The sequence below is a fragment of the Acinonyx jubatus genome, chromosome B1 (assembly GCF_027475565.1).
Source record: "Acinonyx jubatus isolate Ajub_Pintada_27869175 chromosome B1, VMU_Ajub_asm_v1.0, whole genome shotgun sequence".
Classification (NCBI taxonomy): domain Eukaryota; kingdom Metazoa; phylum Chordata; class Mammalia; order Carnivora; family Felidae; genus Acinonyx; species Acinonyx jubatus.
In genome coordinates this window covers 79,719,389-79,736,354 of record NC_069382.1, presented here as the reverse complement: position 1 = coordinate 79,736,354, position 16,966 = coordinate 79,719,389, and the positions used below count along the sequence as shown (strand labels likewise).

General features: G+C 41.4%; 2 protein-coding genes across 2 annotated transcripts in view; one reads left to right on the top strand and one right to left on the bottom strand.

Moving 5' to 3' along the window:
* Window positions 1-7,148: 7,148 nt before the first annotated feature.
* Window positions 7,149-16,217, bottom strand: LOC128314451 (collagen alpha-2(I) chain-like). The gene is made up of 2 exons (XM_053216910.1): window positions 14,296-16,217; window positions 7,149-7,964 (listed from the first exon to the last, which is right to left on the bottom strand). The coding sequence occupies exons 1-2, from the start codon at window positions 15,458-15,460 to the stop codon at window positions 7,930-7,932; spliced, it is 1,200 nt and encodes a 399-aa protein (XP_053072885.1). The 5' UTR covers window positions 15,461-16,217; the 3' UTR covers window positions 7,149-7,929.
* Window positions 14,695-16,966, top strand: part of SMAD1 (SMAD family member 1) — a 78,588-nt gene continuing 76,316 nt past the window's right edge. The window contains exon 1 of the mRNA XM_027066834.2: window positions 14,695-14,852. The gene's annotated coding sequence lies outside the window, so the exon portion shown is untranslated. The remainder of the gene's footprint in view (window positions 14,853-16,966) is intronic.

The following is a 16,966-nucleotide window of genomic DNA, read 5'->3' as shown; positions in this document are numbered from 1 at the left end:
CCAGAGCCCTGGAAATATTCTTCTGCTTATATGTGGTATGTACAATGATGGTCATACATGCACTAATATAAAAACAGAGAAGTAGGGGGCCGCCTGGGTGGCTCAGTCAGTTAAGCAACCAACCCTTGATCTCAGCTTAGGTCATGATCTCATAATTCATGAGATCAAGCCCTGCATCAGGCTCTGCTCTGAGCACAGAGCCTGCTTGGGATTCTTTCTCCCTCTCTCTCTGTCACCCCCCTACTTATGCACTCTCTTTCTCTCTCTCAAAAACAAACAAAAAACAACAACAAAAAACACAGAAGTAGGGCTTTTGGCTGAGGCAGAGATAATAGTGAGGGAAGTCTTGTTAGAGGAAGTCAGGCCAGAATTTAGCCTGAAAAGATGAGGGTGTGTTGAGTTGATGGCTGCGATGAGGCAGGCTGAAGCCAGATCATGGAGAGTCATGTGTACCTTTCCATGGGGCTGGGAAATTTTCCTTATTCAGGAAAATTCTACCAAGGGGTTTTAAGTGGGAAACAGCATGGCCAGACTTGCATTTTAGACAAATCTCTCTGATGGTGTTTTAGGGCAGTGAATTTCAAACACTAGCACGCATGTCAGCATCACCCTAAGGGCTTTTAAAACAGATGTCTGGGCCCTCCTCCCTGACTTTCTCACTCAGTGGGCTTGGTGTGAGGCCTGAGGATTTGCATTCCTAACAAGTTCCAGGTGATGGTCTGTGGCTTCAGGGACCACGTTTTGAGAACCCCTGTTGTGAAGGATGCTTCTGAAGGGGGCTAGACTGGAGACTACCCAGTAGGCTATATCGCTAGTCTAGGAAAGAGAAAAGGAACAACTAAAGTCAAATCCAAAACTAAAATATAAACTCTGTGAGAGCAGGGCTTTTGTCTGTTTTATTTAATTTTGTATTTCCAACATCTAGAAAGCGCCTTGCATGTGGTAATGCTCAGTAAACTCTTACTGAATAAACAAAGGAATAATAGGGGTGCATAGCTTGGTTAGTCAGAAGAGCATGCAACTCTTAATCTTGGGCTTGTGAGTTTGAGCCCCAACTTGGGTGTGGAGATTACTTAAAAATAAAATCTTAAAAAAATAAAAAGAAAAGAAAACTCTTAAAAAAAATGAATAATAGGTTTAATAAATACTCAGGAGAGAAAATCAATACTACCTGATGATATGGGAGGTAAGATAGAAAACACGTCAAGACTGGCGTCCGCATTTCTGGTTTACATGACCATGAGTGATGTCATTGACAGTGGCAGAAACTAGAGAGTAACGGGCAGGTTTGGGGTGAGGATGATGATCAGCTTGAGATATGTTGCATTTAAAGGATGTGCAAGATTTTCAGGAGAACATAATCATTAAATGGTTGGATATGAGAATCGGAAGATTAGAGAGCGAGAGATCTGGGCCAGAGATACCAGTTTGGAACCCTCTGGTAAACAGATAGGTGGTACTCAGAGCTAGGAGATTTCTGAATGAAATCACTCAAGGGGGGGGGGGGGTAGGTGGGGTCCAAAGAGCAATGAGCTAAAAATGAAACACGATATTTTATGGGACAGGCAAAGAAGAAGGAACACATGAAAGGAGGAAAAAGAAAATGGTCAGAGAGGTAGAAGAGAACTGGGGAGTGCAGTGCCATGGGAGCCAAGGGTTTTTATTTAATTGTTTTATGTTTTATTATATAAAATTTGAAACACAAAGAGTAGAAAGAATAGTATGATATTTTCCCATGGAGCCATCAATAATGGTCAACTCATGGCCAATCATATTTTACTTATTTTTTTTCAATCTTATTTTATTTGTATCTCTACCACGCCTTTCTACCAACTAAATTGCATTATTTTTGAAACAAAGTAGGTGTCATATTGGTTCATTAGCAAATATTTCAGTAGACATCTCTGAAAGATAAGAGCTCTTCTGAAAATGTCACAGCAATATCATTATATCAACAAAAACATTAACAATTCCATAATATCATTAAATATTTAGTTAATATCCAAATTTTTCTAATTGTCTCTTGGTTTTACAGTTTGGTTTGATTTGGTTTGATTTGGTTTGGTTGAAGCAGGCGCCAGATAAGATCTGTACAATGCAATTAGTTAATATGTCTCTTAGATCTCTTCTGACAGTTCCTCCCCACCCCCCACTTCCTATCTTTCTTTCTTTTTTTCTTGGCTATTTATTTATTAAAGAAACTGGGTTCTGTAGAATTTCCCACATTCTGGACTTTTCTGAATGCCTCCATTGTGTCATTTAATATATTCTTTATCTACTGTATTTCCCATATTTTGGTAATTTAGATCTAGAGGCAAGGCTTGACCAATTTATGTTCCATTTTTTGGCAAGAATACCCTCACAGGAGGTATTGTGCACTTCTGGTTATCTTTCTTTTGGTGATAGGGCAGTCATCGATGATTATTACCTAGATCTATTATTTGACTAGAAATTATAGTAGTAGTATGATTCTATCATTCTTTTTCATGTATCACTTTTTCATTTGTTAATGCAAATACATTATAAAGAGAAATCCCCATATCACTTATTTGGTTACCTGGAAGTATAGTCATATAAGAAATAACGCATCATCCTTTCTTTTTATTTACCAGTGTTCAATATAAGTTGGTTCCCTAGCAACCAATGTGATCAAATGGATGTTTTCAAAGCATTATCATAAAGTCATTTATTTAAATATTTTTGTGTATTTCAATCTATGCAACTATTTTATTGATACACAAATTGTCCCATCTTTGGCTACAGGAGCTTCTTCTTTTTGTTTTTAAGTTTATTTATTTATTTTAAGAGAGTGAGTGGGGGAGGAGCAGAGATAGAGGGAGAGAGGATCCCAAGCAGGCTCCACACTGTCAGTACAGAGTCCATTGTGAGGCTCGAACTCAGGAACCATGAGATCATGACCTGAGCTGAATGAAGTCAAACGCTTAACTCTTGAGCCATCTAGGCGCCCCTACAGGGGCTTCTTTGAGTCCATTTCTGAGTTTTCTGAAATAACTCCAGTAACCATTGCTAGCTTCCTTTGCTTTCTAGTATGATAGGATGATTCATAGTCTATCTTATGTTTTTCTTAGTCCAGATCCACAATCAGTTATTTCTCAAAAAAGTTCTGGTTTCCTTAATGGGGCATGGTATTCAGAGACCACAGTTTGGGAGCTGAAGGTGCTCGTTGCTATTACATTGGTAATTATTTGTAGAACTTTTTCCTCAAAAGAGCCTTTTTTAGGCTCAAAATACATCATGAGTTCATACTATTATTTCCAATTCAAAAATAAGATTAAAGCATTTTTATCTATATTTGTATTGCTTTTCTCCTATTGTGAAAGCCTTGGTTTGCAACAATGTTTAAATAATTATTTTTATTATATATTTTTATTACAACTTCAGAAAAAAATGCCAAATGTTATTACTAACAATGTGACTTGTGAAAATAGTTTGATTTTTTTAAATTTCTTTTTGTCCTTAGATTATATCCCACTAGGTATTTACAGTCAGATTGCTGTATTTTTTGTCATTTGAAATATTTCCCTTTTTTATATTACAGGCTTGATTTCCAGTTCAGTTCATTTGTTCATTTTGATTTTTGTTTTTTGTTTCTTTTTAAAAATTACCTTTGCTTTATAATTAGGTAAAACATTTTAAGGGTTCTAAAGTCAAATCCACAAACATGATATATTCAGAGAAATCTAGTTTCCATCTCTGTTTACTTTATTCTTTTTCTCCCCTGTATATAACTTGTTAAAAAAAGGTTTGGTTTATCCTTCCATTTTTGTTTGATATGAGCAAATATATAGAGAGATATATTCATATCCCTCCATTTTCTTTTTTTTTTTTTTAAGTTTATTTATTGTGTGTGTGTGAGAGAGGGGGGGGGAGAGAGAGAGCAAGCAGGGAAGGGGTAGAGAGAGGAGAGAGAATCCCAAGCAGGCTCTGTGCTGTTAGTGCAGAGCCCAACACGGGGCTCAATCTCATGAACCATGAGATCATGACCTGAGCCAAAATCTAGAGTAGGGCACTTAACAGACTAGCCACCCAGGTGCCCCTATCCCTCTGTTTTCTTAAAATAGATGATAACATACCTACATAGATGAAAACTATACACACTTTCTCCACCTTACTTTTTTTCACTTAACAATATATCTTGGTGATACATTCATACAGAATATAGAAAACAATCCTAACTCCTTATTACTGTTCCAAAGTACTCCATCATATTAATTCAACTAGTTCTCCAGGAATGGATGCTAGCATCATTTCCAGGCTTTCACAAAGCCGAAGTTTTTGAGAACGAACAAATGATAAGTAGTGCCCAATGAATCTGAACCATCCAACAGAAGACAGACAAGCATTCAATGGATTTGGCAATATGAAGATCAATGAAATCTTAACGAGGACTGTGTAGTATATGCACAACTAACCCAGCAATGTGCAGTGGCCCTAGCTGAGCAAGAATAGTTTCAATGCCATGGTGCAAACTGAAATCGGATCTTAGCAGGTCACAGAGTGAATGTGATATAAGAAATAAGAGACAGCAGGAAATATAAACTGCTTTCTCAGGAAGTTTGAATGAGAAGGGACATAGAATAGATATAACTAGAGAAATATTTGGGAACAGGATTGGTTTTATTTTAGTGGCTCTCTTTTGTATGTTTATGAATGTTTGTGTAGTTGTATTTTTAGGACAGCAGGTATTAGAGCATGTTTATTACTTGGGGGAAGGGGCCATGAAGAAGAAAAGTTAAAACAAGAGGGAAAAAAGATATTGCTGGTGGAGAAATTCTAGAATTCTTTATTTGTGAAGAGAAGACTCTTGAGGTTGTTGAGAGTGTGGTTGGAAAATATAAATGTGTGACCAGCATTATATATATATATATAGATATATATAGATCTATCTATCTATCTATCTATCTATCTATATATATAGATAGATAGATAGATATATCTATCTATATATATCTCCCTGGCCCAATCCTTGTCCTCTTGAAGCTCATAGTACAAGAAGTGTTTATCCTTTTCACAGTGTTCTCTCTTCTGGTCCATCACTGTCACTAACTCCTAGTCCAAACTACTGTTTGTTTTCTCTTATGACCACTGTCGCAGCATCCTACATGGCCTACCTGATTTCCCTTTTGATTCTTCTGTTGTTCCTACTTTTCTATAGAGAAGCCAGGAAAATGTAACCCAAATCCTGTCTCTTCCCCGCTTAAAACTATTCAATGACTTCCTGTTGCACTTTGGATAAAATCTTAAATCCTTATGAGGGGCTACAAAGGCTCTGTAACTTCTTCCCAGCTTCCTTCGCATTGTCCACATCTCAGCTTAAAATTTTCCTCTCAGGTAGGCCTTCTCTGTCCACCCTATCTAAAATAGAACCCTGCCCACTCCCTGAAGGTCACTATCACATTACCTTGTTTCATGTCCTCACAGCTTAAATGATCATATCATAACTTACCTAGTCTTCCCTTGTTCATTGTCTGTCTCTCCAATTAAAATATGTGCCAACCAAAAGTAAAAGCTACTTGTTCACTATTATGACCTTGGGCCTAAAACTATACCCAGCGCATAGTAGGCACTCAATAAACATTTCATGACTGAACTAATATTGTTCTTTGTAATCTTCCCATCTTTTACCTATTATTTTCTTGCCTTTGGTTTTACACAAGGCATTTCAGGTTAGCAGTTACAGTTTTGGGGGCCAATACAACTCCAGAAACTTTGAAATGGATAACATTTGGGTTTGGACTCCATAAAAACAAACTGCAAACTTCAGGCAACTTTATTTAGGCAAAGTGGAGTATTCTTGGGTTAAGCAGGAAAACAAAAGAAAACAATAAGCAACAACAACAAAAAAACCCTGATCACCTGGTCTCAGGTGGAAAAGGGCAACGCTATGCTTTCTTTTGAAAAATGAGCTAACTGGGCATATGCAGAGTGGAAGAATCCTCTAGGAAACCAGAAGAGGATTCTCTGTGAGGGAATGACCCTTTTGATCCACAGTTGTACAAATAAATTGCAGTCTGTGGCTGTTCTACTATGCTAATGCATGAGACTTTCTAATTTGGAGGTAAAATACTAGCAAGTCAGTTTGGCCACAGCTCTATGGCTACATGTTACCATATACTTTCTAATTAGCAAAGATCATATTTTGAGTTCCATCTGTCTGACTTCTGGGTTTCGTTCTGGTTTGCCTCCATACTCAGGACAGGAAGCAGGTGTTATTTACTGACTATCTTCCAAAAATTCCTGAACAGACAGAGCTCAAATGTGGTTGGCTCAGTTGGATACCCAAGCCTTCTAGAGTAATCACTACTGATCATTGTTTTTATTTTCAAATTAGATTCCTCATCACAACCGCTACGGTTGGATAACATTCAGTAAGGTAAATCCTACATAGCAAGTTTTTTAAAAGAGAAAATATTTTAAACAAACAAAAAAAAAATTTACTAGCTTCAGTTATGTAATGGACTTTAGAGGTAACAAAACAACACTAAAAATTCCTGTCCTAGAAGGAAGTATCCAAAGAGATAAAAACTTAAAGTTTAATGCAAAATTTCAAAGGCTTTTTTTTGTCCATTTATCATAATAAGAGAAAAAGAAAAAGCTAAGATACATTTTGCAACTCCAAATCATATGTGACTTTGTTTCTGGTATTCATTTCTAAATAACCTAAATTCTATTTTGCAGGTAAGAGCCCTTGGGTGGGGTCATGTTCACAAGCCCCTGAGGTTTTCTTCTCATTTTTTGGCTCAGCTCCTGAAATCATTTTTCTTATTGCCTCCCTCCAAACCAAAGGGAATGCATTCTTTGTCCCTATCAGTGCTATGTTTTTAAGTGCCTGTTTGTGTTTAAAAAAAAAAAAAGGGGGGGGGGTGCCTGGGTGGCTCAGTTGGTTAAGCGTCCAACTTAGGCTCAGGTCATGATCTCACAGTTTGTGAGTTCGAGCCCCATATCAGGCCCTGTGCTGACAGCTCAGAGCCTGGAGTCTGCTTCGGATTCTGTGTCTCTCCATCTCTCGGCCCCTCCCCTGTTCATGCTCTGTGTCTCTGTCTCTCAATAATAAATAAATGTTAAAAAAAAATAAAAAAAATTAAAAAGCAAAAAAGACCTACCTAGGGAGTTGACTCCTTAAGAGTGAAAAACTATGGATTCTTTCTCATAACCATCTGGAGAAAATGTTCCCACTTTCCTCTTTTCCCAGGAAGAAAGTTTGGAAGAAGAAATTATTTTAAAGGATTATTTGTGCCTCAGTAAGGTCATATACCTTAGTTTGGAAAAGCTGCTCTGTCTTAGGCATGACCTGATTTAACAATTGCCTCAACTACAAACACAGAGGCTATTTCTACACGTATTTCTGCACTTCTTACTAGAACAGATGATTTTTTACACAAAGCTCATTAAGTTCCTGAATAGACATTTATAAGATTTTCATGACATGCCTCACTTACTACCAAAGAACAACATGTACATTCTCTGAGGAAATATCAAAACACAATATAAATGCATATGCCTAACATTTTTATGGAATAAAGAGAAGGGGAGTATTAATATACCAAGATCTTCAAAAGATTGCCTGCCTAAGTGTTCATGGGTCTCAACCGTTCTAGTTGGAAATAAGTGACAAATATAATAAGGCAAAATAAAAAACTTCCTGGAACTCCTAGTCACCTATCCAATATTCAGTGGTATGCTGGTAAATGTTTGACAACTGGCTCTTTTTTTTTTTTTTTTTTAAAGGGCCTTAATTTGTGGTGTTTGCCAATTTTTGTGGTGTAAAGACTCCCACTGTGACCAATTTCAGGCTACCAAGGTGTTTAACAACCAAATTGTAAAAATCTTGAAAATTTACCTATCGGCTCTCACAAGCCAGGCAGAGCCATTCGGAGCACATCAGTGCATTCACCCTCTCCTTCTCCATCACCAGCAGAAATACCATCTGTTGTGGCAATTTTCTAGGATTAAGAACAAAAAAATTGACACTTGCCAGCCATCTTTGCAAAGAGAGGAGGCCAGATGACAATATTTACTAAGGAGAAGTAGACACATGTCATGGTAGTAGTAATGGCCTATCACAGATGGTGGTGGTAGTGTGTGTTCCTTAAAGGACTTCAGACTCAGTTTACCCCTTTTGTCCTTGTCCTTCTCTTTTTCCAGCCTGGAATGCAAACATGATGACTAGAGCTCCAATAGTCATTTTATAATCACCAATGAGGGAGAGGACAAGGAAATCACAGAGATCTTGGCCCTGACATCTTTGACTTGCCTCACCACCCCTGGAATTCCTATTTTTGATCTTCTCTTAACAAGAGATAAAGTAAGCTCCTTTATTGCTTAAGCCACTGTCATTTAGCTTTTGTGTTAAAGGCAACCATTTTAGTCTTTCAATTAAATTTGTCAATGGATGCCGGCTTAGTGAAGAGAAATTGCCACCAGAAGAAAAACTATTTAAGAATTTTTTTCTTTTGGGGGTGCTAGGGTGGCTCAGTTGGTAAGCATCTGACTTCAGCTCAGGTCATGACCTCACAGTTCATGGGTTCAAGCCCCACATTGGACTATCTGCTGTCAGTGCAGAGCCTTCTTCGGATCCTCTGTCCTTCTGTCTCTCTCTCTCTCTCTCTCTCTCTCTGCTCCTTCCCTGTTCTCTCTCTCAAAAATAAATAAACAGTAAAAAAAAAAAAAAAGAATTTTTTTCTTTTTGGAAATCAGATAGTCGTTACAACTTAAAAGCTGACCAGTCCACTAAATATTTTGTTGGTATGAGTCTACCTAAAACACTTGACTTTGGAGCCAGAAGTTGTGCCCAAAACACACCAGGCACTGTGAACACCGTGAAAAGAAAATTGACTACTTTTACTGAACATAGACAATATACCAGATACCAAGTTAAGCACATTCAAGGCATCAGCATACTTGCTGTGTGACCTTAGGCAAGTCACTTAACATCTTGCACTTCATTTTCTTCATCTATAAAATGGAGATAATATAATAGCCATATCGCTGGAATTTTTGAAGGATAAAGGAGTTAAAAACATATATGTAAGGTGCTGAAAACAATGCCTGGAAAATTGTCAACACTAAATAAGTATTAGCTATCACTTTTAATCTTATTCTTATCCCCCCACTAACCCTATTCAGTAGGCACCAATATTACCAGCAGATGAGAAGAATGGTATCTATTTCATGGGGAGGTTCTCAAGCTGGAAAATGATGCCTCTCAGGCATCTCGTGTGGGAGAATGAAGGAGACCAGGCAGGAAACATGGGTCAGGGTCATACTTCAAGGAACCTTGGGTACCAGGCCTCAGAGTTAGAAGTCTATTGGGAGGCACTGCTGACCCATTGAACTTTTTGGTCGGGGGGAATGACATGGACAAACAACTCCTTTTGGGAGATTATTCACCAATTAGAATGATATGAGTTTCACTCAATGCATGGAGGAGAGTTGGAGACCACCGCAGAGGTCTAGGCATGAGATCCAAGTACCTGGGGGCAAGGAAAAGGAAGGACGTGAGTGAGTTTGAAGAAACATGTGAACCTCTTAGGAAAGGAATGAATCCATGGAAACTTCTCCCCATATGATTTAACTGGCAAGGAGTAGATGTGACAATTCAGCAGTTTAGCGTGAGGCACAAGCTTGGGGCTGAACATTTGTTAGGTGAATTTAGAAACAATAGCTTGAACAATAGGTCGTAAACTCATAACATTAGGATCAGTCTTGGTTAATAATGGTTGCGTTAATAGACGTCAGATAAGCAGAAAATGCTGTGGATATATTACATTTTAGGAATTCAGTAGCACTGATACTCACTGTGAGGTTTGGGGGAATAACAACATTGAAGTTCTTTGTGGCAGGCAAATGGAGGAAGAAATAGCGTTTCAAGGCTTGTGTCTAGATGCTATAAATACTGCACTACCCCGCCTGGAAATGGGGCCCCAGAGAACAATTCTGCTAAGCAAAGCTTACAGAACATCCCACAAACTTCAGAAACTGTGGGAATTCATATAAAATTCTACTGTCACAATAATAATTATTATAAAATGTTGACAGAACTCATAGTGTATAGACTGTTATGAAACTCTTAGAAAGGGGCTAACAGCGTTTTGCAAATTCCTGGAATTTATAATTAGAAATTAGAAATTTAAATAAGTAAAATAAATATTTATTTAAATAAATAAATTAGAAATTCAGACTTGAGAGTGAAGGCAATCATGAGAAAGAACCATTACTGCAAAAATATGCTGTCCTTTAAGAAAAACACCAATTGGAATTTTCACAGCAGTTCAATTAGATATTTATTCCTTCAGCAAATATTTGAGTGTCTACTGTGATAGGTCTGTGCAAACTTTGGGCATGCAGTGGGGAAACAAGTAGACATAGTTCTCACCCTCATAGTACTTAGAAGGCAAGTAGGGTCTTCCCACGGATATTCAACAGCATGCCTAAACACATTCCTAATTATAAGCAGCCAAAAACTCTCTGGAGGAAAAGGTGCGATGAGAGAATAGAGGGATTTCAACATCAAAAATTCATAATTTGCGGGCATCTGGGTGGCTCAGTCAGTTAAGCATCTGACTTCTGTTGAGGTCACGATCTCACAGTTCGTGGCTTCGAGCCCTGCATCGGGCTCTGTGCTGACAGCTCAGCGCCTGGAGCCTGCTTCGGATTCTGTGTCTCTTTCTTTCCCTGCCTCTCCACTGCTTTGTGCTCTCTCTCTCTCTCTCTCTTTCAAAAATCAATAAACGTTAAAAAAATTTTTTTTAATTCATAATTTGCACTTTTTCCCCCAACTATACCTATCACTGGAACATTCCTTTTTAATGTGTAATATACCACACCAGGGATCTTTGGCGGGCTCATTCCAGGGAAATTGATTCATTCAAATTCACTTAAGGTCTGTGACACAAAACCCACATTACATTTTTTATATTGAGTAGAGTCATATCTTTTAAAATAAATTTTGGGGTTCATATTTTGTATATTTAGTATTTGCAGCCAATTTTCAGGGCTCTCCCTTATTGTAAATTAGTAGTTGTTTTTTATTTTAAAGAAGCTAGTTCAATAGCATAATTAATTTGCCTTCAGTTCCTTGATCCCTCCTTTTCTCTGAGGAGCTTATCCTCCTCAGCCACCCACTGTCTCTGGTCACACCGCTAGACCTCGGCATTACCCAAACTGCTCCAGATCCATCATTTCAAGCATCCCATTCTCAGACTGTTCTCCAGCATTTGGGAGTGGTTCCCAACTTCAGGAAATCTTAGATTCCACTGGGACCTCCAATCCATTGATCCTATTACTTTTCCATTGTCCTTTACTCCTGTATGTCCTCACCTCCCTCCTTCCCACACCCTCTTCTCTCTAACCCTTTTTCCCTCCATCACACCCACCTGCAAAATCCTAGCTTTGCCCCTTAGGCTGACGAAGCTGGGAAAAAATCCATAGCCATGCTGACTGGGCCTGCTTTAAATTCATGACCACTAACCTCAAATGGGCACTTAATAGCACTGCCTGGCAATCCTACCACATTTCCGTAGTTCATTTGCTCTCAAACTCTCCCAGAAGATAACTCATATCTGCTGCTCTCTCCAAACTCCACAGTCTCTCCCACCCTCTCCATTGTCAGGAAGTAGGGTCTGTGGCTATTTCACTAGGATAAGAGAAGCACTAGAAGAGAACTTCCCTATGTTCCCACCTCCACAGCCACCAGCCCAGGTACATCTGGGCCCACACACTGTCTTTCCTCCTATGTCTAGCTTCTCCTTTGGTCAGCACACTGGCCTCCTGGCTCTTCTGTGAATGGGTGACGTAGACTCAGGTTCAGGTGCCCTTCACTTGCTCTTCACTCTGCTTGGGAGTCTAGAGACCCTCCTCCTAGGTCAGTGGCATGCCCTGTCTTTTACTACAAGACCTCTTGTTAGGGAGTTTGCCCTAGCCCTAGAAATAGCAACTTTCCCCATTCCTAATCCCTTCCTACCCTGTTTCTTCCATCCCGTGTACCATCCCCCACCCTCCACCCCCTACCCCGCTAGCGTATTTGTGTGTTTATTCATTATTTGTCTTCTTTGATGAGAGCACGGATTTTAATCTGCATAGTTTGCCATTATATGCCCTGTAATTAGAACAGTGCTCCATTCATTTGTTCATTCATTCATTCAACAGGTGTTTAATAAGCTTCTATTAGGGGACAGGTACTGCTCTAGGCTCTGAGACAATAGCAATGAACAGAACAGGAAAAAAAAATCCTGCTTTTTTGGCTAAGCAAGTAGTTAGGTAGTGATAAGTGAAACATCCACGGCCAAGCAGGGAAAGAGCATTATAGGATGTGTGTGTTTGGGAGAGGTGGGCAAAATTTTAGAGTGACCAGGGTGGGTCTCATTGAGAGGGAAACACTTGGGTGAAGACTTGAGGGGGGTGAGGGAGCAGCCCACGGTGGAAAGGGCTTTCCAAGGAGGAAACAGCTAGTGCAGAGGCCCTGAGGTGGATTGCACCCGGGTTGTTCCAGGATGTGTGAGGAGGTTAAGTTGACTTGAGGAAGTAAGCAACCGAGAGAATAGGAGACCAGATGGGAGCGGTAAAGGGGAGCCAAGAGGGCAGATTAGGTAGGGGTTTGTGCACATTGTGAGAACCCTTATTTTGAGTGAAATGGGGAGCCACGGGAAGTTTTTTTTTTTGATACAATGATATTAATACACAAGCCATATTCAAGCTTTGACAATTGTCCCAATAATGTCCTTTAAAAAAAAGTATCTAATTTTTTATTACCATTTAAAGAAAGAACTTGCATAAAGGGCAAAATCAAATTGCATGGCATGTATAGAATTAATAATTATGATTTGCAGCTACCAGGTATGACTGCACGAGGAAAGGTCATCTATAGCTTAAAATTTAATAATTCTATAATTTTTATAATATAACAACTAAGTTTTATCATGTCATTTTGTAGCTTCTTCCCTAATCCTGGATCCAGTCAAGGAGCATACACTGCCCTTAGTTGTCATGGCTTTTTAAATAGCTGTATTGAATAAAATTCCTATAATTTACCTACTTGAAGTGTACAATTCAATAACTTTTAGTATATCCACAGAGTTGTATAATTATCATTACAAACTAATTTTAGAGCATTTTTCACACACACATGCTCCCAAAAGAAACTCCAGAACTTTTAGCTATCACTCCTCCACAATCTATTTCCCCAAACACAGGCAACTACCATTCTAATTTCTGTCTCTATAGATATTCCTATTCTGGATATTTCATATAAATGGAAGCTTACAATGTATGCTCTTTTGTGTCTGATTTCTCTCACATAGCGTATTTTCAAGTTTCATCCATGTAGAATGTGTCAGTGTTTCATTCTTTTTAATGACTGAATAATGTTCCATTGTATGTATAGCACATCCTATTTATCAAGGAAGGGTTTTGAGCAGAGGAGTGACCTGATCCAAGTGGCATTTGACAAGGCTCATTCCAGCTGTTGTTCCAAGGAGTGGAGAATGATGAACTGTGTCAAATGCTGCTTTTAGGGAAAATGAGATGAGGCCCAAGAACTGACCAGAAAGTGCTCAAATAGCTTAACAAAGAAATTAGCTGGAACATTCTGATCTATAATTTATAAACGGTATTTTATGTGTTTCATGGGATTTATTGCATATCCTTTGAATAATTACACATGGGATGCAGAAACAAATTAATAAGTAAGAATTTTAAATAAAATGTGGACATGTAATCACACATGAGCAATTGGAGAGTACCATTATTTCGGTCTCCGATATTTTCCTTATATTGGTGGTAGCGATTCTTTTGGTTCATGTGCAGTTTATTCCTCAGAGTAATTACTCCTCTCTAAACATAACTCAACATTATGGTGATTATCCAAGATTTCATGCCAGCTTCCAGAGAGCTAGCCAAGGGAAAAATTAATCGTTACAAAAAGATATGTTCAACGTCTTTGCAGATCAGGTAGATGAGAGCCAGTTTGTTTTTATTTTAGGGGGTTGGAGTCATCTAAAAGATTGTAGAAATTGGATCAAAAGTTGAGTTCCATTGTGGCAGCTGTCAAACAATTAGGTTAGCTACTGGAATCATTAGATCCCGAACTGGCACAAAACACTACTGATTCCGGGTTTGGTGTAAGCACACGCAACAGAACTAGGCTATCCAATTCTGGGTACAAGCAACTTCTGGGGCTTGCAAAACAGGAAAGTTAGTGAAGGGCAATGGAAACTAGACAGGAAAAGGAGAGCCTTGAAAGATAATTGTCAAAAATGCACTCCACGTTTACAGTACCGTTCGGAGGGCGCGGTGGACGGGTGATGAACATTTCAGGAAATAAATGCTGAACACCAAACTTCATTTGAGGATAATGCACCAAGTCCGCTCCACCCGGACTAAAGGAAGCAGGAGGAGGAAAGTTGTTTTTTCTCCTCGGAATAAATGGGGCGTGGGGTCGGAGGCGGGGGGAGGTGGCTGGCCCCGCGCTCGCGCTAACCGGCGGGGAATTTGGAGAGGATCCCTGGTCGCGCGGCGGCGGCGGCGGCGCGCGGGTGCGCGTGTGAGCAGGCGAGCGAGCGTGCGGGCGGGCGGGCGAGTGCGCCGGGTATTGGCAGCCGAGGAGTGGAGGCTGGGCGGCTCCGACTCCCTGACGCCAGCGCGACCAGATCAATCCAGGCTCCGGGAGCGAGCGGGCGGGCGGGAGGAGGAAGGAGAGGCCGAGCGGCTCAGCCCGGGCCGAGGCGCGGGGAGGGACCCTGCGAGGGCAGCGCCCCGCCGGCCGGACCGGGGCCGCGGGACCCCGCTCGCCCGGCCACTCGTGCGCCCGCGCGGACGGGCGCGCCGCCAACCCGGTAAAACGAAACAGACCTGAGCCCAACTTTCTCCTTTGCCGCGTCCCCGCCCTCCTTCGGCTCCCTGGGCTTTCCAGCGCCGCCGCCGCCTCTTGTGGGGCGGGCGCGGGCCCGCCGGGCTGCCGCGGTCGTGCGGGGCCGGTGACGCGGGCCGCGGCTGGGAGGGGGCTCTTTCCCGCGTGGGGCGGACCGGGGACCCCCCCCTTCCCCATGATGGCGCCTCCCGGCCGTTCCGAGGAGCGAACCTGCCACCTCCTCCTGTCCTGGCGCCCAGGCGGCCAGGCAGGCAGGGCTCGGCCGGGGTTCTCCTCGCGTCTTTGTTGGGTCTGCGGTGGGGAAGCCGCGCTCCTCGGCCCCGAGCCTCGCCCCCGGCCGCGGCGGGACCTCCCATTCCACCCTCTCCCTCCGCCCGCTCCCCGTTTCTCTTTCCCTTTCCGCAGCCGGGCCGAGGCCCGTCCGCGCGGCCCGCGGGCCCATTGTGTCCCGCGCCGGCCCGAGCGACCCTTGCGGGAGTTGGGCAGCCGCAGGCGCTGCCTTCTACGCGGGCGGCGCCTCGCGGAGCGGGTCTGGCGCGAGGAGGACACCCGGTGCCCTGCTCCCCTCCGCATCCCGGACGGGCTCGTTTCTCAGCCCCGACGAGCCTCTTGGGGGTCGAGGTCAAGGAAAGTTCGCACCGAAATTCCCTCTAATTTATTCAAAGGCTTGGCGGCGGCGCGTAATTTTTTTTTTCCCCCCTCTTCCGCCTACACCCCGTGCGTCTCCCAAGTGTCGTCTCATTCCTTTCCCTTTACCGGATTCGATTGCCTCACTGCATGTGTATTTGTGAGTTCGCTGTTGAACAACTGTTCATTTACTCCGCTGTCTTTGTTAGTGTTTCTCGGGGTTGCTGCTGTAGTAAGGTGGGGGGTAGTGGGTGTGAGAGAGACAGACGTGGGCTTGTTTTTCTAGTTGCTTAATATACATGTAGGCTTAAAGAGAGAACGTTTCCTTGATGTACTTTAGGAAGGGAGGAGGAACAAATGCCTGCCGGATCTTACAACTCCAGTAGCTGCGGCTTTTGTTTATTTTGAGGTGCATACGACTTTTAAATAGACTGTGCAAGATAGGCAGTAAGACGCTTCCCTTCTGAAAATTGAGTCGCGTCTCAGAACCATCTCCTTGAGAAACCATCGTTTCCGTGAGTGCTGTGGCAACCGGCCTTTGCCTTTCTCCTCCTGTTCTCTTCTTGGCATGGTATCTGAAGTTTCAGAGTATGTGGAATGGTAGAGAAGTTGCACGATTGCAGTGTGCCATCCTGTTGCTGGAACTCTTAGCACCTAGATCACAGAATGCCTTTATTTCAGAACGTTTGCTCTAATTGCGTGTGTGGATGACATGCCTGCATTCAGTAACACAATGAGAAAACTGTTCTCTGCCCATGTTGATTTTTGATCTTGTTTATAATTACCACTTTACGTTTTATTGGAGGTAGGTGAGTTGTATTGGAACCACTATTTCAAAAAAGTCGAGGCAGGACCAATGTTCACGGCCTCAGCATTTTCAAGGAGTATAAATATTTTGCATCATTGCTGTTCTGATGTAGGTGCCAGGCCTGAGTATGCTGAACTGATTAAAGTGTTTGTCCTCCTCTCTCCCTCCCTCTTTCCCATTTGCAGTTATTTGATATTTCTCTGCAGGTGGCGTACATTTGTGTGATATTGCAATTCTTAGGAAACTGTAACCAGGGTCGTGAGAGATGATTTTCTAGAGGTGGGTGATGCCAGAGCCTCTCTGGAGGATCCAGGCAGGATCGGGTTTCTTCTGAGGGTAGGGATTTGTCCTTGATTTAGTTTTGACCCCTACAACCATAGGTATGTAACCAAATACATTTTTCCTTTTTGCAGTATCCATTGGTTTTATACCCTTGAAGAGCTGATGACCTTTGTGTTTTAGAGAAATGACCGTTTTTAAGCAATTAAAAATGTTAACCTCTTACATCTCTTGGAATTTAAGTAATTTTTTTCCTACTAAGTTCATTAAAGCATTAAGTAAGTCCCATTTTCCCCATATACATTTATTAGTTAAAAAAACTAAATTTCAGTTTGTGATTTTGATTTATAGTAATTCTGGGCTAA

Bases quoted from the DNA above. Each gene is read 5' to 3' on its own strand.
- LOC128314451 (XM_053216910.1), bottom strand. From the start codon at position 15,460: ATGCGGAGGGGAGCAGGGCACCGGGTGTCCTCCTCGCGCCAGACCCGC. The intron at 7,965-14,295 runs GTACTGTAAACG...TCTTAATCCTAG, and splicing joins TCCACCGCGCCCTCCGAACG to AAAATTGCCACAACAGATGG.